This window comes from Trachurus japonicus, chromosome 8 (assembly GCF_045865225.1).
Source record: "Trachurus japonicus isolate A0001 chromosome 8, Traja_1.0".
Classification (NCBI taxonomy): domain Eukaryota; kingdom Metazoa; phylum Chordata; class Actinopteri; order Carangiformes; family Carangidae; genus Trachurus; species Trachurus japonicus.
Genome location: NC_140914.1, coordinates 28,843,229 through 28,865,702, shown reverse-complemented (window position 1 = coordinate 28,865,702; position 22,474 = coordinate 28,843,229). Strand labels below are relative to the sequence as shown.

Below are 22,474 nucleotides of genomic sequence, written 5' to 3'. Positions count from 1 at the left end.
GATCTGTATTTTTCTCTTTTTATACTTCATTGTTGTTATAATTTCTAACTAGACTAACTGTGTTAAATAATAATTATAATGAGGTCACTGTCACTGTTCTGCAAATTACAAAGATTTTTTTTTTTTAATGTCTAGTTATGGTTTATCATGTTATGCTTTGGAATCATTCAAGTGTAGGTGAATGACACGCAACCATAGACTGTACGCAACACGAAAATGTTCACCATGATGTTCACTGACGGACAACCGCGGACAACTTCCGCTGTCGTCACAGTTTTCCCTACGTGGAAGCCGGAAGAGTTTCCCTCCCGGTCTTCCGGGTTGGAGCAGCTACTGGGTCTGAAGTTGTTGTTGCCGGAGCGATGGCCGAGGGTCCTGCGCTGTCTCTCCGGGTGTCGGAGATCAAGAACCCGGTGGATCTGTTCGAGCGCTACAACACCGAGGAGATCCGCCAGATCGAGCGCAAAGTCCGCGCGGAGATCGAGCAGAAGAAAGAGGAGCTGAGGCAGATGGTGGGGGAGCGCTACCGGGACCTGATCGATGCCGCCGACACCATCGGGGAGATGAGGCAGTGCTCGGAGAGCGTGGTCCGGTCCATCCAGGACATGCACCAGTACTGCCAGCAGCTGAAGCAAGGCAGAGCCGCTGCCGGTGTGAGCGGCTGCAGACCGGAGGTGAGCGCGTCACCTGACGTACACCTGCGTCATATGCGCAGCACCAAACTTCTCTTATCATAAAGGCAGCTCATTGGCTTTATATTAGATATAGGCTAGAATATTCACCTCAGTTAACATAATGACTTTATGCCTAATGTGGAGCAATCAGCTGATCAGACCGTCACAGAACCCATCTGTCCACGGTCCACGGTCCTGCATCATCCTCCACGTCTCTGGAGCTGTCAGTCACACAGCTCAAATATCCAGCTCTGTGGTCAGGGCCATTGCTAGGAATTCTGGTCCCCCTGAAAGAATACTAAAGTGGGCCCCTGCCCCCTGACTTCTCCCCTTTTTTTTCTCAGACTAAGTACGTATTATCATGTTTTATTAAAGCAGAAGTAAGCGATCCGGTGGTTTTGGCTAACTTCCTGTCAGCAGATGGAGTTAGCAGTCCCCGCCCTCGTCCCTACGTCACCACATTCACGCGCATCCCTTGGCTGCACACACAGAGGCTGCACACACAGAGAGGACCGCCCCTTTATGCCGTTCTCTCTCATTGGATAAAGGTTGTAGGATACAAGTAAAGTTTTCTCCTCGGCTTACAAATCAAATCAAATCAAATCAACTTTATTTATATGGCACTTTTCATACGTTGTAACACAAAGTGCCTCACAGAGGATAAAAACAAAACAAAACAATACAAAACACCGTGAAAACCCCAAACCTCCCACCCCCACAAATATACACACAGATACACATACACACTCACGCACATACATAGACATACGGACAGACATACCACACACACAAGCATACACACACCCACACACATACTGTACACTATCTGTCGCTGAGGAGACATGGCAGCAGAGCAGAGTGACTGACAGACCCGTGTTTCAGACCAAACACTCTATATAAGTGATTGCTGTCGGAAGATATAACTATTTAAGACTTATATTAACACAAATATTCCGCTTACTTCTGCTTTAACTTTGTTTTGATGCTAATGCAGCAGTACTATGAGTATTAGTCAGCGTCATAAAGATTAGACTACTGGGGTATTTTGTGGGCCCTACTGGGCACTGGGCCCCTAGAATTATCATCAACGGCCCTGCTGTGGTGAATCATCGTCATTCCCAGTTAATCAGCACACCATCACCTGCCTGAACACGCGTTCTGTTGTTGGTTCTGTTTGCTGAATTGTAATGATTTTGAATGGAAATTGAGGGAAGGCAGGTAGTGTAAAGAATGGGTCACAAAGTATGAGTCACAAGTTATCAGCAGCTTGTCCCCACAAACCAAAGCATGGATGAAAGAATACCAACTGTAAGCAACACAACTTCACTCAGACTTCTACTGAAAGGAATAGATGGGTAGATAGATGGCAAGGCAATTTTATTTCTATAGCCCTTTTTTTACAAACAGTTTGTCTCAAAGGGATTTACACAGCATCATGACAACATCATCTGTCCTTAGACCCTCACATCCACTGAGGAAAAACTCCCAAGAAAACCCTTAAAGCTACAGTTGGTTACACGTTTGAGTCCAAAACACACACTATGAAACATCCAGATACCTCCATACTGCTTGTCCTACTGACCCAAGTGTCCTGAGGCCGCCACATGAAAAAGTTGTTCTGAAAAAAATAATTTGATCTCTGTTTTTAGCCTTGTTGTAGTAGTAGCTCCCAGTCCCAGTGGCTCTGTTGACGTTTGTGCACATGCGCGACATTTGCTGCGAGATCTTTGTTTGTCGTTTTACCATTGGATGTATGATGTAAACACGGAAGAACATCTCGCAGCAAATCTTGCGCAGCCACTGGGAGCTACTACTACAACAAGTTAATTATTGTTACTCTAACTTGTACCTTGTTTGCCATATTGTTTTTGCCTATGATATACATGTGAAAACTCAATAAAAAATGTAAGTTATATATATTTAAAAAAACCGATTCTCTACGATTGGATATATGAAATTCACACACTGCTAGTACATCAAAGTATTGCTGTACATCATTGCTTGTCTGTCTCACATGTTTGAAGTCTTTCTGCCACATGTATAAATACGTCCGTGTTGTCTTCTTGTAGAGCCAGAGGCAGTGGCAGGAGAAATTTTACACTATGGCTGCCCAAATCAAGCTTCTACTGGAGATCCCAGAGCGCATCTGGAGCGCCATGGAGGCTTCCCAGTACCTGCAGGCCACCCAGCTCTACCTGCTGTGCTGCCACCTGCACAGTCTGCTGCATCTGGACACTGCAGCCGGTGGCCACTACAGCCCCATCCTGGCCCGCTACCCCATCCTGGTCCGGCAGGTGGCCACCACAGGACACTTCAGGTACTGGATGTGTTGGTGCCTCTGTGCCGGTGACAGCCAAGAGCCCCAGTGGGCCCCCGGCTGTGGTGTTATGTTCATTAAAGGGATACGCCAACATTTTTTTTTTCGTGTCTTGCCTCACTCCCGAGTCCATGACAAGCAGATAGACACCATCCTTTCGACTGTACGTGCAGTAACAAGGGAGATAGAGCCGTATCGCCCGTAATTAGCTTAGCTCAAACCCTGGAAGTGTATAGGTAGTGTTAGCCTGCCTCCTACCCCATCCGAAATCAGCAGTCAGAAGTTGATTTCATATTAGCTCTAAACTCTGTAAATATATCACTTTATCGACATTTCAAACATTTTTAGGCGAGAAAGTAGCCGTTTAGATCAGCAGTGTGTCGTTAATTTGTCTAAATACCAGCTGTTTACAATTTTGTTCGGACGAATTCGGCGCTACTCAAGCTAGCCGTTGTGACCAACTTTCACAAAATAAAACACTTGTTGCCCTTTACATACAGAAAACCATGACGATAGAATTTGTGCTTTTACTTTGAAATAGGAAGCTAACCTACCCTCGATGTAGCTAGCTTGAACCAAAATAAACTGTCTTTGCTTGAACCCTCCGTTTTGACCGATCTCGTCCCGTTACCGGCATTTGACCGCTCAAGATGCCTTACCGGAGAGTTTTGTCAGCTCTGAGACGAAGATCGGCCCGCCGGTTTCCGTTTAGAGTTGCTGAAGAGTTTACTGCACACACAGTAGAAAGGATGGTGTCTATCTGCTTGTCATGGACTCGGGAGTGAGGCAGGACACGTAAAAAAAGAAAATGTTGGCGTATCCCTTTAACATGAACACACCATCAATGTTAAAGTAACCTCAGAAAACACTTTTCAGCCATTAATTAGATCAGAAAATTACACACACTGAGACTAGTTTAAGGGGCGGTGTATTGTGTTACACAGAGATCCTGCTATACTGCTGTAAAGTTAAGCCCTTGTTGGTTCATTGGTTTATTTATTTTTTAACAGGGACAATGCAACACTCATTGACAGTATTTAAAAAAAATGCAAGTACGCATTAAAATACAACTTACATATGGATTGGGTTCGAAACCCACTCAGGACAGGCCAGACAACTTCACATATACAAAAAAAAATTGACATAATGGCAACATCTCATGATTGCAGGTGACACATAACACTGGCATGCAGACATAACATACAGACAGGAAAAAAAATGCAGCTAGTAAATAGCACATAGAGCTATGACATTAGCACAAACAATAGTAGGTATTTAGAAACAGGACATGCAATGGCAAGCATGGAAAAAAAGCACAAGCAATAGTAGGCTATGTAATGCTGCCTCTGCTCTGTTTGTCTACTCTGACCTGGACAAGGTCAGCATGTTGTCGCTCCTGTGTGTAATTTGTTATTGCTGTCCAGATGTGTTAACACAGCATCAGCATCTGTCTTGCTATGCTGGCTTGGGCTTTTACACAGATGTCAGTTTGGCTCTGTGACTGCCTCCACTCCCAGGATACAATCCCTCCATAACCATTTCCATGTTTTCCCATATTTCGTGTTATAAACGGTTTTCTTGTCTGTATACAACATCTATTGCACGTCTGCCTGTCCTAGGTGAGGGATCCCTCCTCTGTCTCTCACCCTGAGGTTTATCCTGTTTTTTTTTCTTGGGAGTTTTTCCTCAGTGGATGTGAATGTCTAAGGGCAGAGGATGTTGTTATGATGCCATGTAAAGCCCTTTGAGACAAACTGTTTGTAAAATCGGGCTATACAGATAAAATTACCTTGCCTTTCCCTGGACAGGCTGTAAAAGGGGTTTGTGTAGAACTAGAAGAATTGCAGATGGACATGAGACAGTTGTTGGAAGCTGTGTCACAGGTCAGTAAGCAGTCTGTCCCCCTGCAGATCCACCATCCTGCTGGACAGCAGGTCTCTGCTGCGGGGCCGGGCTGTGTCGGACCAAGCTATCGCTGAATCCCTGGTGTCCACCATGCTGCTGGAGGACAGCTCTCCACGCCAGGCCTTGGCTGACTTCTTATTGGCCCGGAAAGCCTCTATCCATCAACTGCTCAACCAGCCACAGCACGGTAATCCTCTGATTGTATCACCTGCTGATGTGTGGGTTTATTTCATACTGTTAAAAGGATAGTTCAACATTTTGGCAAATTTGCCTATCATCATAATCCCTATAGTCATAGTAGTAGGTTCATTACCTTTAAAGGGACAGTATGTAGCTTATTTGGCTTTTTATTAGCAAAAATCTAATATTGCTTTCATAAATACGTATTTACCGAAGTCTAATAACAACCGCATACAAATGAAAACTGTCTCGTAGCTTAGGATTGTTTACAAATACATAGGTGGCCAGTGCACCCACTGGAGGCTGTCAAACAGACGAAAGCGGACAAACTTGGCTGAGTGTCTGTGACTAGGCTTGTGCCCGGAGGGTGATCAACGTATTGTTTTTGTTTTTTTCTGCCGTTATAAAATACTCACGGTTCTACAGCTGAGCAGCGTTAGCAGCTAGATCTTACAATGTTGAACTGAGCACAGCGACCCATGTCTTTATTTTTTTTTTAGCAGTGCCGTTGTTACAGCTGATCATAACGTATCTATGTCCAGTATGTTTGTCCTCTGATCTTCCTTCATGGGGCCGCACTGCGTAACTGCCACATCCTGTGTAACTTTTTGCTGTGAAATATGACTGAAGGCACGAGTGGAAGTCTACACGTGTGTTAAAAAAAAAAAAAGATTAAAAAAACGATAGTAATTGGTCAAAGATATCGTTAGCGGTTAGTTTGCGAACGTGTTTGTCATCGGCGGCCACCGTCACTTTGCCGACGGGAGGGGTGAGCAAGTGAGTGCTGCAATCTAGAATCTGAACGCTGGATGTCACGGTTTAGCCCCAATACTACATACTGAGGCTTTAATTGACGGTGCAAGCTGTTTTTAGATTGGCGGGGTAGAGACGTGAGCTGCTAAGCTAACGCAACGGAGGTGCATGTTATTTTCACGTTTCCCTCATCAAACTAAATACACAATCCAACAACTCCAAAACACCCTGGTGGACAAGTTGTGACCTGCACATTCACCACGCTATGAGATAATAACGTATAATTATTATTATAATGTATAATTATTATGTAACATTACACCACGTGAAGCAAATACTCAGAACTACTTGCGTTTTTGAAGTTACTCTGCCCAGCAGCCGAGTCTGGAATGTAGTTCCGGCTACGTATTTGCCTCGAAAACATTCGTAACGTTCCATTATTATTAGTGTGGTGAATGTGCAGGTCACAACTTGTCCACCAGACTGTTTTAGAGTTGTCTGATTGTGTATTTGATGAGTTTGATGAGGGAAAGGCAGAAATACCATGCACCGTGCAGAGCTCATGTCTCTTCCCCACCGATCTAAAAACAGCTTGCACCGACAATTAAAGGTAATGAACCTATACTCCTAAGACTATAGGGATTATGGCAATAGGCAAATTTGCCAAAATGTTGAACTATCCTTTTATCCTTTAACAGTGTCAGTCAGAAATGTGTACTCATAAAGATGTGTGTTTGTGTTTAGGTGCAGGAATCAAAGCCCAGGTGTGCAGCCTGGTGGAGCTGCTGGTCACCACCCTGTTCCAGGCCTACGCCGTCTTCTACCTTCCCCCAGAGGGAGGCCCGAGGCCGGGGGAGCGGGCCCTGAGCTGTGGCCTGCTCTTCTCTATCCTTGAGAACGTTACCTCAACCAGCCCTGCAGGTAAACAGCTGGGACGTCCAGGAAGTTGGGTTCTTTTAGTCATTTCCTCACCAAGCCGCTCATGTTTCCCTTTAGAATCCAGACTGTTAGTTCAGTTTCACAGTTTTAAGTTAGATAAACACACAGTCTGTAACTTCTGACTCACTTAGTCAAAATGATAACAAAAGGCAGCGTTGAGTGATGTCATGAAATAGTGTGGGGTCATGACAGTTGACTCTATCATTATTACTACTGTAAACTTCTCCTGGTCACTGACAAAATCTGTTAAAACACTGAATTAAAGGGACAACGAGGAGTTTCTCTGTTGGCAGAACGAAAAATTCTGCGACAATAAAAAAGTCTCATATTAATGTGGATGAATCTACGTTACCCACACTTGTTAATAAATATATCGTTTTGTCTCTATCGTTATTTTGTTATTATTAGTGGTGGCGGAAATGCTGGACGAGCCGACCAGCGTTTCCTTACTTTCGGTTTCGCGGCGAGTCATGAGAATAACGCTGCCGAATCGCCGTTTATGGCCGGAACTACGATGGTATGTGATCGTCTTCAAACCTCTGACTTTAATTTTTGATGAATGAAAACATGAGTCCGTCTTGCGCCGGTCAAAGAATTTCACGCTGCGTGCGGAGGCTCATAAATGTAGTGTGAAAACGCTTCGCTTTTCCAAAACTCTTCGTTGTCCCTTTAAAGCAGAAGTAAGTGGTCCGGTCGTTTTCGCTAATGCTGCGTTCCAGGCAGGCTTTTGAAATCGTAAATTACAGCTTCAAGTCACAATTTACGACTTTGTAGCGTTTCAGGCAACCCACTCGTGTTTTTCCGACCTGTTTTACCGGTGAAAGTCACTATAATGGCCACTCGTACGAGATCGAACTGGTACCACTTCACGGTCGGAAAAATACGATTTTCCTTGAACGCACCATAACAGTCCTCGTCCCTACGTCGCCACATTCACGGTGTTCCTTGACTGCACACACAGCCCTACATGCCGTTCTCTCTCCTCATTGGATAAAAACTGTAGGATACGATAAATGTTTTCTCTTCGGCTCAGAGCAGAGCAGAGGGACTGAGAGACCCGTGTTTCGGTCCAAACACTCTATGTAAGTGATTGCTGTCGGAAGATATAACTATTTAAGACTTATATTAACACAAATATATCACTTACTTCTGCTTTAAGTTTCCCCATTTAAAATCATTGTTTCATCAGGACTAACTTGATGATGTTTGACAAGAATAGTTTTACTTTACTTTACCCCAAAGCACAAAGGTGGGACCAGTTAAAGGTATTCAGAAAAGAAAATTGATTTTGATCCCAGTATGTGTGGAAATTAGTGTAATAACTCATCTATCAGACGATGTAGCCCAAAACTTTGTGCAAAATTCTATTTTATAGTAAATCTGGGATGAAAGTGGAGTAGTTTTTTTTGCATTGAATAATGCAGGCGCACAAATTATGCGTCATGTTGCTCACGATTCATCAGCCAATGATATTGGATCCGTCATCCGTCAATCAAACGTCTGAGAAAAGCGAGGAGACTCGTCCACCACCACCGACACAAACTCTCCTCCTCCAGATCCCTGCGGTCCATCACTTAGCCTCGCTAGCTAAGTTAGCAAGCTATAACGTAGCAAGTCTACTAGCTAACAGTTAGCTACGTTAGCTAAACACACACACACCGAGCTCGGTCCGCCCCAAACATTGAATATCTTGTCCACTCAATAATGCCCAATCAAATTTGTTTCCTTACTCGGGTAAACTCGTGCGGCAACTTGTGGAAACTCGTGGAAGGAGGCGCGATGAACAGGACAAACGGCCATTTCTGAACACCTTTAAGGAAAAGGTTAGCCTAGATATCTAGACGCACCCTAGCAGCAGCAAAGATATTTGCTCCGTAGGTGGGTCTAGAAACGAGCCATAGGAACATTTTGAGTCTCGAACACCGTTTGTGTTCACCAATCACAGGCTTAACGTGATGACGACATACATTTTCATTGGCTTGTCAGGCTAACGTCATCCTGCTCTTTGCTCTGATTAGTCGTAGCGCTACCCTATTGGTGCAGAGGCAGTTTGAAAGACAGCCTTCATCCCGCCCCCTGGATTGAGCCGAGGTCTACCGCTCGTTGCCAGACTAGACATGTTAATGATATAGTCTGTCTTGTCAGGCTAGGAAAAGGTTTTAACAATCACATAATGTCTCCTCCATCACCTCTCTCTTCAGCTAAAGTCAGGAAGGTTCTGCAGGAGGAGTCCAGTACCGGCAGCTGGTTCAGGCACCTTCCTCCCTCCATCACCGACTTCCAGCCCGCCCTCCGCACCCTGGCTCAACCAATCCAGAGAGAGCAGCTGCGGGACACCTTGCAGCAGTGGATTGATATGTGAGGACATGGCTCGTCTATTTTATATCAGCTGCTTCATCTGCCTGAGATGCTTGACATGTCATGAACACACAGCATAGACTCACATCTTTCTGAACACAAACAGAGCAGACTCAGATTCCTGCTGTTGCCTTTTCTTGAATACACGAATGAACAATGAAGAAGTGAATGCAGCACAATCTCAGTTTATACTGTCTAATGCAGCTATGTGACGATTTTAGATTAGGGATGTCACGATTACACATTTTCTTGGTACGATTATTGTCAAAGAAATAATCACGGTATTACAATTATCACAATTTTTATGCATTAATTAATTTCACAACACTATGAATGTGTAAAGTTAAATATAGTCAAAATATAATTACATTACTCATTGTTTACACAAAATATTTCAAGTATCTATTAATATATGACCAATTATTAATCCCCAGGGGAAGCGTTTGAAATATTCAGGTCATAAATTGTCATCTATACCAAATGTTTACATTTATTTTAACCATTTTTTGTTTTATTTTGTGTTTTTTTCAAATACAAATGACACGCTAACATTTAAACTCCTACCAATTCAATATTATGTTAAATGGACCAGTATCTGTGCATTCACCTTTATTTTGGCGCACATCTGCCGATACGGTTCCAACATAATCTTTTTGGGAAGTGACGGTATTTAGGAATCTTTACGATTAATTAATTGTCCCGTTTAATACCACGATTAATTGTGAAAACAAGTAATCGTGACATCCCTATTTTAGATTCAAACATAGAGGCATTGATTTACAGCAGAAGTGCAGAGAACCAGAACTCCACCCCTCTCCCTCACCTGTTGCATCGTCCTGTCTCGATGTTCTCAGGTGTAAGGAAGACATCTGCCGTGGCGTCGGCAGCCTTCTGGTCTACGTGAAGAGCCTGAAGGGGCTGGCGGCCATCAGGGACGCTGTGTGGGACCTCCTGTCCACTGACTCCATCAGCCAGCACTGGAGCTCCGTGTGCCAGCAGCTGCTGGAGCGCCCCCTGGCGGTCTGGGACGACTTCCTCCAACAGCTCTTCCTTCAGTGCCTGCAGGTTGGTGGTTCTTTTAGCTCCAATGATGTTTGAGTAGTTTTCAGTTTTCAGTATCTCAATAGGTCTGTCCAGTGTCCACATAATGTGTGCCAGTCTGGAATGTCTTATTCAGGGTCAGGCCTGTCTGTTGATGTGCAGTGATGGGAGTAATCTGAAACAGAGGAAGCTCCCACACAGTGGGTCTCATTCATGAAACGTTAGTAAATCTGTGTGTAGATTTGCACATAAAAGTCCACGCTACTAAAACTCTACTCCGGATTCATGAAGGGTGCGGGAAACTCAGATTTGATCGTAAGCACGTGTGTAAGATGCATGCCCAGCCATCGTAAATTAACAGCACGTCCCCTGTGATAAGCAATTAGCATAGATTTCCGCCCATGAATAGCCATATAAGGAGATCCTGACCACCAAATAAGGAGTAGGGCTGGGACGATATGCTTTTCTCTCGATTCTTCTACGATTTTTTGGATGCCGATTCGATTTAAATTGCGATTCTACGATATTGCCGATTTTCTCGATTTTTAGTCAGGTAGGTAAACTGCAAACATTTTAACATCTGCACACAAATACTGTAGGAGCCTATAAATGAACATACTCGATTATAAAGTGAACTTAAACCCTTTTCAAAACCTGGACTCTCTGTATGTAAAAAGGGCGAACAAATGCACAAAAAAAAAAAAAAAAAGATTTCTGAAAAAACTGGGACAGGTACTGTACATCAAAGGCGTGGAGGGAATAACAGATGGTTAAGGGGTTAGGGGGGCGAGTCCAAGTAATTTGACATATTTGAGCATTTTATTTAAAGGGATAGTTCACCCTAGAATGATATTTCGCTCATTATCTACTCACCCTCATGTTGACTAAGGGCTGGAAGAATTTTCAGAGTCCACCGTCCCTTCTCTGAGTTACAGGGGGTCTTGGCGTAGCAGTGCATTTCAATGCAACGGTTGCAAAGGGACACCAGAGCTCTTCGTAAAAAACACACACAAAAAAACATCCAAATACCTCCATGATGCTCGTATGTAATGTCCGTCTTGTGCTGAAGCCCCAAATTGCGTAATTGTCCCGAAATAAATTAAATAAGTCCACATTCCAAGCATGTTTGTAGCATTAGCTCCTAGTGTCTGTTGTCCGGTCTTCCGCTGCCAGCGCGCATGCGTAAGGTTCGCACTGATACTGAGACCGACTGAGACTCGAGTCGGTCTCAGTGCTACGCCAAGACCCCCTGTAACTCAGAGAAGGGACGGTGGACTCTGAAAATTCTTCCAGCCCTTAGTCAACATGAGGGTGAGTAGATAATGAGCGAAATATCATTCTAGGGTGAACTATCCCTTTAAAAAAAAAAGTAACTCAGACAATACAATAACCCCCCTTAAGTACAATGACTCATTCCCGCCATTCCCCCAGACCATCACCAAAGAAGAAACGGAAGCTATCTCAGCCAGCTCCGTCCAGCTCCTCAGCTCAGCTGTGAAGGACCTGGAGGGACAGACGCTTCCTACGTCTTCAGGGTCCAGCCGCGGGGCCCAGTACGAGGTGGACGTGTCTTCCTTCCTGTGGTCGGAGTCCCCAGGCGACCTGCTGAGCGATGCAGCGTGGGTCGGCGTGGCCCAGCGGGGGCAGCAGCAGCAGAGGAGCGGCCTGGCCATGAAGACCCAGGCCCTGACACCTTGTGTGCAGAACTTCTGCTCTTGCTTGGACGCAAAGCTGAAGACCAGGCTGGACGACCTGCAGCACTACCTTCCCTCCCAGGACACAGGTGGGTGGCGTTCACACTGAGGGAGTGTCTGCCAGTCTGTCTGTAGTGCGGTCTACAGACAGACTTATTGATGGAGAGAGGCTGGTCACAGTCCTGATCCAGACCAGAGGGTCAAATCCTACCTGATCTCCACAAGTAAGACTCGCTATGAGAATATCTGAGCAGTGTCCCCATGTTAAAGGGACTGGTCCATCCACATGGCCTTTTTTTTGTTTTAACAACACAAGAAACAAAACAAAAACAAGAAACTAAACCCCCTACAACCACACCCCTCCTCAAATACCAGACTTATTAAAGGACAATTCTGGGCGAATTCAACTCGGGGCTGTATTTTCCTAACATTTTAGGTCTAAAAGAAGGAATCTGAAGATTTTCAGTTTAATTGCTCCTGTTTTGCGGTAGTTGTGTCTGTCTCCGCATCGCCACGGCAGCAATGAATGGGAGCGGATTGAAGTTCCGCTGCTTAGGCTGTTTACAGACCTCAAAGCTGCAATTTTTTCCCACAGACAGCGTCAGATGGCTACTCAAACATGCACCGAGAAGTTTATTTACTTCAAGCAAGCCGACATGTTTGTAAAACTCGATCTAATTCAAAGTCAAAAACACAGGAATATCAACTCTTGACTTGCTTGAAGTAAACAAACTTCTCGGAAAACTCAAGAGCAAGAGTGCAAGTGGCTTTTTTAATTGAACATGTTTAATGTTAGGAAAAAAGCCACTTGCACTCTTGCTCTTGAGTTTTCACGGATGGGTTTTTATCTAGCATTGGAGAGATAATGACGTTTTGAAACAGAAACAGGAAACAGGAAGTTCTTAAAACCTCAGCACACACATCCAAACTTTGTAAGACTGACAGGCGTCCTGGTCTGAAGACATCAGCTTGCTAATATAAAGTCCTGGTCTTAGCAGCACCAATTGAAAGCAGGAAGGAACATGTAGATGGACTTCATTTGTATGTAACACTATTACTGTCCCAGCCATTTAAAGGGTAATTGCCGTTTTTTACAATCTGGACCTTATTTCTAGCATAAAATACCATCATTTACTCACCCAGATAACTTTGGTGTCATTACAAGTCGTTCAGACGAAATTCGCTCCAGCTGAGACCCGTGTATATCCATATAATGCGAGTCTACAGGGCAGCGGAATGCAGCCTCTAAATAACACATTATCTGCCACGAAACTCGTTCATTTCACCAATATTTTGTTATGATACACTAGTGCTATTCCCCTCTGAGTCTGGGGTTAGCTGTTATCAACATCCGGGGTCTGTAGGTTGACCTACTGACCTCTGAGCGCCACGCGGTGCGGCTTGTTGCTACCGCTAATACTATGGTTCATTTCAGCGTGTTTCTGACTTGTCAGATCAAAATGAGCAGCTGGACGAAGTTCAGCTTCCACAGGCTTCCAGCCTGGACTTACTAAAGCTCTGGCTAGTTGCACTAAAAATGGACCCGAATGCCGAAGTGGAATGATTATTATCAGAATGAGCTGTGCAGCGGTCAGAGATGACATCATCCAGGTCAGAGGTTAGTAGGTCAACCTACAGACCCCGGATGTTGATAACAGCTAACCCCGGACTCAGAGGGGAATAGCACTAGCATATCATAACAAAATAGAGTTTCACAGCAGATAATGTGTTATTTAGAGGCTGCATTCCGCTGCCCTGTAGACTCACATTATATGGATATACGCGGCTCTCGACTGGAGCTAATTTCGTCGGAACGACTTGTAATGACACCAAAGTTATCTGGGTGAGTAAATGATCATATTTTATGCTAGAAATAAGGTGCAGAATGTAAAAAACGGCAATTCCTCTTTAAACCTGTTTTAATGTACCTCCATGTATTGGGTAGTGAATAGTGATGACTGTTATGTTTCTCCCTCTCACAGTCTCCTCATCTGGATCTTCCGACGGCTCGTCACCATCCTCATTTAACCGTTACATGGACTCACCGGCAGTGGAGGAGGCTTTGCGTGAAGGCTCCCTGGCCTGTGTGCGCCACATCCTCTCCTCCATCCGCTCCAAACTGGCGGCGGCCTCACCCGACTCCAGCCCCACTCAGCTCAGTTCGGTCTTGTTCATGGCTCGGCTGTGCCAGTCCATGGGTGAACTCTGCTTTAACCTGAAGCAATGCATCCTGGGCAAACAGAGCGGGTCCGAGGCCAAGACCAGGGGGACCCCTAGGCAGGGCAAGAAGCTGGGCAAAGCCAGGGCCGCTGCAGAGCTCAGCCCCACCGAGGCCAAGTGGGCGGGTCTGAAGGAGGAGCTTCTGGGCTGCAGCATGGAGGCGTACCGCATCTGGAGCTCCGCCCTCTCCAAAGTCAGCCCCTGTCAAATATTTATACGTTTTATTTGCTGCATGTTGCATAAAGGAGGTTTTATATTGAATGTAGATGGAACAGAAATCACCTTTTAATCAAATGTGCTGTGTGGACACAGGCGCTGCTGGATAAGTTTGGCTCAGTGCTGCATGCAGGGTCTGCAGGCGCCATCCTCACAACAGCAACCAACTGGGAGGATCTGGAGATCCAAGAAGAGGCGGAGTCTGGGAGCAGCGTCACATCCAAAATCCGTCTTCCAGTCCAGGTCAGACACTGTGCCATCTTTAAAGGGATACGTCAACGTTTTTTTTTTTTCGTGTCTTGCCTCACTCACGAGTCCATGACCAGCAGATAGACACCATCCTTTCGACTGTGTGTGCAGTAACAAGGGAGATACGGGCAGAGCTGGCGCACCGCTAATTAGCTTAGCTCTAGCGCTGGAAGTGCATAGGTAGTGTTAGCCTGCCTCCACCTAAAGTCATCAGACAAACTCTTCAGCAACTCTAAACGGAAACCGGTGGGCCGATCTTCGTCTCAGAGTTGACAAAACTCTCCGGTAAGGCATCTTGAGCGGTCAAATGCCGGTAACGGGATGAGATTGGTCAAAACGGAGGGTTCAAGCAAAGACGGTTTATTTTGGTTCAAGCTAGCTACATCGAGGGTAGGTTAGCTTCCTATTTCAAAGTAAAAGCACAAATTTATCGTCATGGTTTTCTGTATGTAAAGGGCAACGGGTGTTTTATTTCAAGTAACCGGAAGTGCATTGGTCACAACGGCTAGCTTGAGTAGCGCCGAATTTGTGAACAAAATTGTAAACAGCAGGTATTTAGACAAATTAACGACACACTGCTGATCTAAACGGCTACTTTCTCACCTAAAAATGTTTGAAATGTCGATAAGTGATATATTTACAGAGTTTAGAGCTAAAATGAAATCAGCTTCTGACTGCTGATTTCGGCTTGGGTAGGAGGCAGGCTAACACTACCTATACACTTCCAGCGTTTGAGCTAAGCTAATTAGCGGTGCGCCAGCTCTGCCCGTATCTCCCTTGTTACTGCACGCACAGTCGAAAGGATGGTGTCTATCTGCTGGTCATGGACTCGGGAGTGAGGCAGGACACGAAAAAAAAAAAAAAGTTGGCGTATCCCTTTAACACATTGGTTTCATTCTCACTAGAGTCGGAGATCTGATGGAAATATGTGTTTTTTTTGCATCTTCTTGTGCAGCCGTCCTGGTTCGTCCAGTCACTGCTGTTCCAGCTGTGTGTGGAGGTGAACAGGGTGGGGAGCCACGCCCTGCCTCAGCCCACCCTGCAGGAGCTGCTGCACGCTTGTCTGGATAGAGCCCTGCAACATTACCACAGTCTGTCACAGCAGGCCCAAAGCAAGGTCTCACACACACACATACAAAAGTTCTTTGTTATCTGGAATACATGTTTAGGGGAGGAATCATTTTCATGATTTTTGAAAAGCAACATGGTTGAATTTCAGGGACAATATTTGTGAGGGGCTAAAAGGAGAGAGGGGGGAATGGGAGGAGGATAGAGAGAGAGAAAAGACAGAAGGAAAGGTTGACACATAAAAGAAGGAAGAGACCGGCTTTTCCACTTATCCTGGATTTCTTTATTCTATTTTGGAACAACAGGCCCCAGATGAAGGAAATCAAGCAGAAATGATCAGGATCACCATGAGCTTAATTTGTGAATCTCTCCCTGTTCCACTCTGTCCTACAGGACAGTGTTTTCCACATGACCCAGAACAGAGCCCTGCAGCTGCTGTTTGACCTTCGGTACCTCAACACCACCCTGGGCAGCAGACCGGAGGAGGGGAAAAGCTTGCGCTCACACCAAGACCACAGGTATCTGTCACATACAGCCAGGTTGGTTTGTCATCAGAACTTCAGTACTTGAGACACAGTTTAAATCAACAACTTGTCCACCAGAGCGTTTTGGAGTTGTTGGATTGTGTATTTGATGACTTTGATGAGGGAAACCAAGAAATCCCATTACCCTCCGTAGCGTAGCTCTGAGCAGCTCGCAGCTCTGCTCCGCCGTTCTAAAAATAGCTTACACCGACAAATAAAGGTAACGAACCTACTGCTATGACTGAATGACATAAAAACAACTGAATAAACTAAAGGTGCCATTCTGTGTTTTCATATTTCCTTTTCCAGTCATGATGAGGTCTGCTTGTGATAAACAGCAAATATTTAAACCAAATGGATCTGTATTTCTATAATATCAGATATGTACTTTTTAAAATATTTAAATCCCCTAGCAGAAATTGTATGTGTCCAGCAGCTCATTAGTAATAATAATGATATTTATAAAAAATATATTTTTTAAAGTATTTTTGGTGCTTTTTCCTTTAATTGACAGGACAGATAGACAGGAAATGGGGAGGTAAAGAGAGGGAATGACACACTGTCACTGGGGGATATGAACCGCGGCCGGCTGCAGCGAGGGCTTTAGCCTCTGTATATGGGGCACCTGCTCAACTCAGTCAGCTATACACCGCCCCGATAATAATGATATACATTAATAAATAATGAACATTCATAATGAATTGCGTCCAGCCTTGAGCCGCTGCCTTTGGCTGAGGAGTTGTTGTGACAGTGAAGCTCTCAGACCATAGCGCAGTGAGATGAGTGGTTGGCCGCTGCTGAGGCTGCAGAATGTTGTGGACAGGGTGTTGGATGTCCTGCGTCTCACATCTGTCCCAGCAGACTGCAGCATAAAATAGTCCACCATGACATCAATCATAAACATACAGACAGAAGGCAGAAATTCTTCAAAAAGCTGTTTTATTACATAACTAAGATTTGGAAAAGTCACTTTTGAGTCAGTCTTCACTATGTATGTACTATTTATATATTAAGAAGTTCTCATTGTGCTGTGTCTTCCAGATTTCATGAGGTCTGTGATTGGTTGGAAAGCTTCATAGATCCCTTTGACCTGGACGTGTTCACACCTCCACTGAACGCCAACCTCAACCGTCTGTCCCAGAGAACCTCGGTACTGCCCCCCAACATTAATGACACAAAGATAATCACAGTCCACCTGCAGCTTCATGAACATGGAGACATTGATAGCTGTATAGTTGTACAACTGATGGAAAAAAGTCACAATGCTGCCGTGTTATATGATGACGTTTCCTCTTTCCTGTTAAAGGGATACGCCAACATTTTCTTTTTGTGTTTTGCCTCACTCCTGAGTCCATGACAAGCAGATAGACACCATCCTTTCGACTGTGCGTGCAACAAGGGAGATAGAGCCGTATCGCCCATAATTAGCTTAGCTCAAACGCTGGAAGTGCATAGCTAGCTTGAACCAAAATAAACCGTCTTGAACCCTCCGTTTTGACCGATCTCGTCCCGTTACTGGCATTTGACCACTCAAGATGTGTGGTCTGATGTTTCTCTGATGACTTTAGGTGGAGGCAGGCTAACACTACCTATGTATACACTTCTAGCGTTTGAGCTAAGCTAATTAGCTACAGGCGATACGGACTCTCCCTTGTTTCTGCACGCACAGTCGATCTTCTTGTCATGGACTCGGGAGTGAGGCAAGACACGAAAAAAAAAAGTTGGCTTATCCCTTTAAAAAAACAACAAAAAAAACACAGGGAATTTATATTCTCCCTTAAAACTGTAAAAAATTGAACTCAAGGAAAGCAATGCAGCAATACCTTACAACCCACCCCCCTCCTCCCATTGATGAGGCGTGACCACAGAAAGGGTTTCTTCCTACTTCTCCTTCACCAGTCAATCCACCCTATGTGTTCTCCTGGCCACGCCCCCACACCAAGGGTTGTCCTTCTATCTTTGCCCCATGCATGCGTGTCACAGTGTGTTGTTGTCTCTCAGGTGCTGCTGGGGCTTCTGACGGGCTCAGAGAAGCAGTTCACCTCACGGAGCAGCAGCGTGACCTCCCAGGAGCTGTACAACATCCTGCCGCTGGCCAGCAGCCAGATCAGGTCAGAGCTCAACGCTAGTTCAGTGAAATTCTGATTCATATCTGAGTCTTCCTGATTTAAGAAGCTGCCGGCTTTCCTGATTCATGGTGTCAGGCAGAAGCCATATGGATGTGTAGAGGATACACAAACCCACACTCACATGCATATGTATACTGAAATTTGTACTGCAATACTCATAATAATACTCATAATAATAATAATAATAATGATGTGAAAAAAACAGATGAATAATTAAAGGGATACGCCAACATTTTTTTTCATGTCTTGCCTCACTCCCGAGTCCAAGACCAGCAGATAGACACCATCCTTTCAACTGTGCATGCAGTAACAAGGGAGATACGGGCAGAGCTGGCGCACCGCTAATTAGCTTAGCTCAAACACTCAAAGTGCATAGGTAGTGTTAGCCTGCCTCCTACCTGAGCCGAAATCAGCAGTCAGAAGCTGATTTCATTTTAGCTCTAAACTCTGTAAATATATCACTTTATCGACATTTCAAACATTTTTAGGCGAGAAAGTAGCCGTTTAGATCAGCAGTGTGTTGTTAATTTGTCTAAATAGCAGCTGTTTACAATTTTGTTCGGCGCTACTCAAGCTAGCCGTTGTGACCAACTAGGGTGGCCATTTCCACAACACCAAAAAGGAGGACACTTTGCGGCATTTAGTGAGGAAATAAAAATCGCAACATACAACTAGTGTACTCCTCACAATACAATTTTGTACATGATAACGATGGTATCATGATACAGTGATTCTGAGATACTCTGTTCAACACAAGACAATTTATCTATGATATCATGTATGTGTAACAGAAGAGGAAAAAATATTCCTGAGAAGGCGAAAAGTATTTGTTCACAGTATTTGTATTTATTCAATAGCCTACAGCTGTCTTGCAAAGTGCAGTGCCACAGAGCAGAACATTTATGGCCTTAACCTTTATGTCTGACACGGACACTTTTGTCCAATGTGGTAGGCTACATGTGCCGGAAAAATAATAAATACAAATTCCACTTCTTAATAAGCATATAGAACTTTTTTTAGGCTATGTAAACAACAAAAGACAGTAAGAAAAAAAAACACCATGTAACGGGTGAATATTGAACTGAAAAGTCCACAGTGTATTCCATATGATTCAATCCTTTGGGGACATGTCTGCAGTGTATTTGTGTTTATGTATGTGTGTGTACAGCTGCAGTCTGTCCTCAGTATCCTGTTCTTCAATACGGCCTCAGCCCTCAGCTAAATCCACCTTCACCTGCTGCAGCAGCTCAAGGAAAAAAAAACAACAAAACACCGGCGTGCTTCATGCCTTCCAATGGCCGCCTTTCATTGTGTGCTAACACAACAAAGTGTGCAATACCCATGCAAATCGTCTTTCCTACTTTTGCTCACAAGCGTGTGCTCTTTTGACCATTTGGCATTGAATGAGGTCCGTCTTTTCGGCTTGTTAACATTCAGTTAATGAGATTAGTGACACAGCTAGCACATGGGAACAGGGGGCGGCTTGTCTACATTTTCAACCAATGAGAAATCGAGTGACACCGCTTTTAGCCGATCATTTTTAACCAATCTTTTTTTTTTTAACCGAAAGTCGCCCCTAGTGGCAGGATATGGGTATTGCAAAAGCGCCCAGAAAACCAATTCACTCCAATGTATGTGTGTTGCCCACTTGCTTGTAAATTGATGAAAAATGTACAAAATGTAGATTGAAACATTAATGTAGACAACTATTTTTTTTTGTTTTTTTTGTCAGTTTTGTCAGTTTTGTCAGATCTGAGACGAAGATCAGCCCACAGGTTTCCGTTTAGAGTTGCTGAAGAGTTTCTCTGATGACTTTAGGTGGAGGCAGGCTAACACTACCTATACACTTCCAGCGCTTGAGCTAAGCTAATTAGCAGTGCGCCAACTCTGCCCGTATCTCCCTTGTTACTGCACACACAGTCGAAAGGGTGGTGTCTATCTGCTTGTCATGGACTCTGGAGTGAGGCAAGACACACAAAAAAAATGTTGGCGTATCCCTTTAAAAATGATACTAATAATAAAAGAGAGATTCAATTTTAAAAAAAACAAGTAAACAAAATACAAGGTTCCTTTGGATGTATAATTTGTGTATGTGTATGATATAAATAAAACATAATTATTAAAAAAAAAAGGATGTTTAGAGAATATCTGTATGTGCTGATCAGACACCATGACTGTTGTGTCCTCTGCAGGTTTGGCCTCCTGCCTCTCAGCATGTCCAACACATCCAAGTCCAGGTCTGAGACCAGGATCTCTGAGACCCCCCACCAACTGGTGAGTAACACGTTTGGGAGCCAGTCTCTGAAGCTGGCCTGAGTGTGACTGAGTTCTTGTGTAGGGGATTTAAGTTATGTTGTTTACTTTATTCACAGCCTCAGTGTGTCTTCATTTCTCCGTTTCATTGTTTTGTTCCACCTGTCTGTCTCTTACCCTCTGCCCTCCAGCTTTTCTGAGTGCGGACACCCAGGCAAGTCCTTTAGTGTGGGTTGATGTGTGCTGATTGTGTTGTTAGTTGGTTTACCGTTATTGTACCTGCAGTGTGAGAGTGTATTATTAATTGTTGAACTCATTCTAGAGGCTGGAAAAACTAATCACTCTGCTTGGGCTCCAGTTTTGTTTTGTTTTTTAAACCAGACTATAGTGTATTTAGGCAGCTGTGCTCTCATTGGACTAATCCTGACTTGAGATCCACAAAATCTAACTGAGGTCTGTTTTCAGATGAGCACAGACACAAGCAGCAGATGTTTCTGTGTATCTCAAGTTCAGATTCATCCAGTTTGATTTGTTTGCTTTTAAGACTCTCAGCAATTTGGGGAATAATCCTGTTTCCTGCCTCACTTTGCTATGGAGCTTTATGGGGCTAGCTCACTAGGCTAGCAGTTTGCACCTGCACAGGATACACTTGATTTCTACTGCAGAGTAATTCAGCTTTCCTGTGAGTCTGTGGCTCTGCCGAGAATATTATAGTTTTAAAATGTTCATTAGTTTTTATTTGCATTCAGTTTGCTTTTTTATTTTAGTTTAGTGGTAGTAAGTAAGTGATGAAACAGTTTTAGTTTTTATTTTGAGGAATTGACTAGTTTTTATTTAGTCATTTAGTTTATTTTAGTTAATCTGTCAAACCCCTGAAGATGAACTTCCAAATTAGTGTGATTTTTCCCTTTTAGTTGCATCCCATAATGTTCCCATCAATCCTCATCACGTTCCATTCACTCTTATCTACCTGTGGGTCGTATTCCAAGTCGTCCCATATTGAGCTGTGGCGTTTTCTTCCTCTCTATCTCTAAGAAAACTACAACTAAGCTGATGTTATCTGAGTTTTAGTTAGTTTTACATTGTTCATTGTAGTTTTTATTTAGCTGTCCTTTTTGGACATTTTTTTATTTTAATTTCAGTTTACTGTGAAGGCAGACGATACGTCTTTAACAGCCACTATGCGGGTAACTCAAATGGACGGGGCAGTGACCCTCAGACAGTGGGAGGATAGGGTTGTCCTGTCCTGTGGAGACCCTGATCCTCCGGCAGTGGAAGTGACCTGTCTGCTTCTTTGAATGAACTATGGACTCACTGAGTGATTGAAACTTCCAGATTCCAGAAGACTGTGACACTTAGCATGATTAGGGTCGATGCACAGTGCTGCTATGCTTTGTATTCTCAAATAACTGAGACCCTTCCAAATCCTCATCTAACATCATGTCTCCTCCTGTCTCACTCAGGCTCCTCTGTCCTCCACAGCAGATAGAGAGGACAGCTTCCGGCCAGGCAGCCTGTTCAGACAACTTGCTGATCAGGACGAAGACACAGCAGCTCCGTCTTTATTCAAACTCAGCTGGCTGTCCAGCATGGCCAAATAACCCTTTATTGCTCAGACTTTTTATTTGTTTTTGCATTAACTTTATAAAGATAATATGTATAAAAATAAATATAATTTTGTCTTTTGAAAAAGGCTCTTGTGTTTGAATTCAGTTACACTATTATATCATATACCTGCATTTAGTAGCATTCTAACCTCTAGTCTTATTGCATTGGAAGGTGCTGTGTAAATTGTCCAACAGTCATTTCTAAAATCACTGCAGCAACTGGATCATTCCTAAACCTATGATGCTGAACCTTTGTCTCCCCCTTCTGGCCACAAGAGTAATTACACAAACACTGATTACTGCAGTGTTTTTCAACCTTGGGGTCGAGACCCCATTTGGGGTCGCCT

The 22,474-nt window shown here is 44.1% G+C and overlaps 1 protein-coding gene across 2 annotated transcripts; it reads left to right on the top strand.

The window, feature by feature from the left end:
- The first annotated feature begins 310 nt into the window (after positions 1-310).
- cog1 (component of oligomeric golgi complex 1) lies at positions 311-22,212 on the top strand. Of its 2 annotated transcripts, none has more exons than XM_085785124.1 (15): positions 311-674; positions 2,744-2,991; positions 4,902-5,083; positions 6,574-6,750; positions 8,970-9,126; positions 9,981-10,191; positions 11,599-11,950; positions 13,844-14,274; positions 14,394-14,540; positions 15,502-15,663; positions 16,008-16,132; positions 17,180-17,288; positions 18,140-18,249; positions 20,460-20,541; positions 21,984-22,212. In XM_085785124.1, exons 1-15 carry the CDS (start codon positions 363-365, stop codon positions 22,119-22,121), a joined length of 2,943 nt encoding a protein of 980 aa, XP_085641250.1. In that variant the 5' UTR covers positions 311-362; the 3' UTR covers positions 22,122-22,212. The 2 variants fall into 2 exon arrangements, with proteins under 2 accessions (XP_085641250.1, XP_085641251.1); XM_085785125.1 differs by lacking the exon at positions 21,984-22,212 and adding an exon at positions 20,712-20,801.
- Positions 22,213-22,474: the final 262 nt, after the last annotated feature.

What these genes read in the sequence shown, in the direction of transcription:
- cog1 (XM_085785124.1), top strand. Translation starts at nt 363, where the DNA reads ATGGCCGAGGGTCCTGCGCTGTCTCTCCGGGTGTCGGAGATCAAGAAC. An exon ending in AAATCCGTCTTCCAGTCCAG is followed by an intron (nt 14,541 to 15,501) that starts GTCAGACACTGT and finishes CTTCTTGTGCAG; the next exon opens with CCGTCCTGGTTCGTCCAGTC. An exon ending in CTGAGACCCCCCACCAACTG is followed by an intron (nt 20,542 to 21,983) that starts GTGAGTAACACG and finishes TGTCTCACTCAG; the next exon opens with GCTCCTCTGTCCTCCACAGC.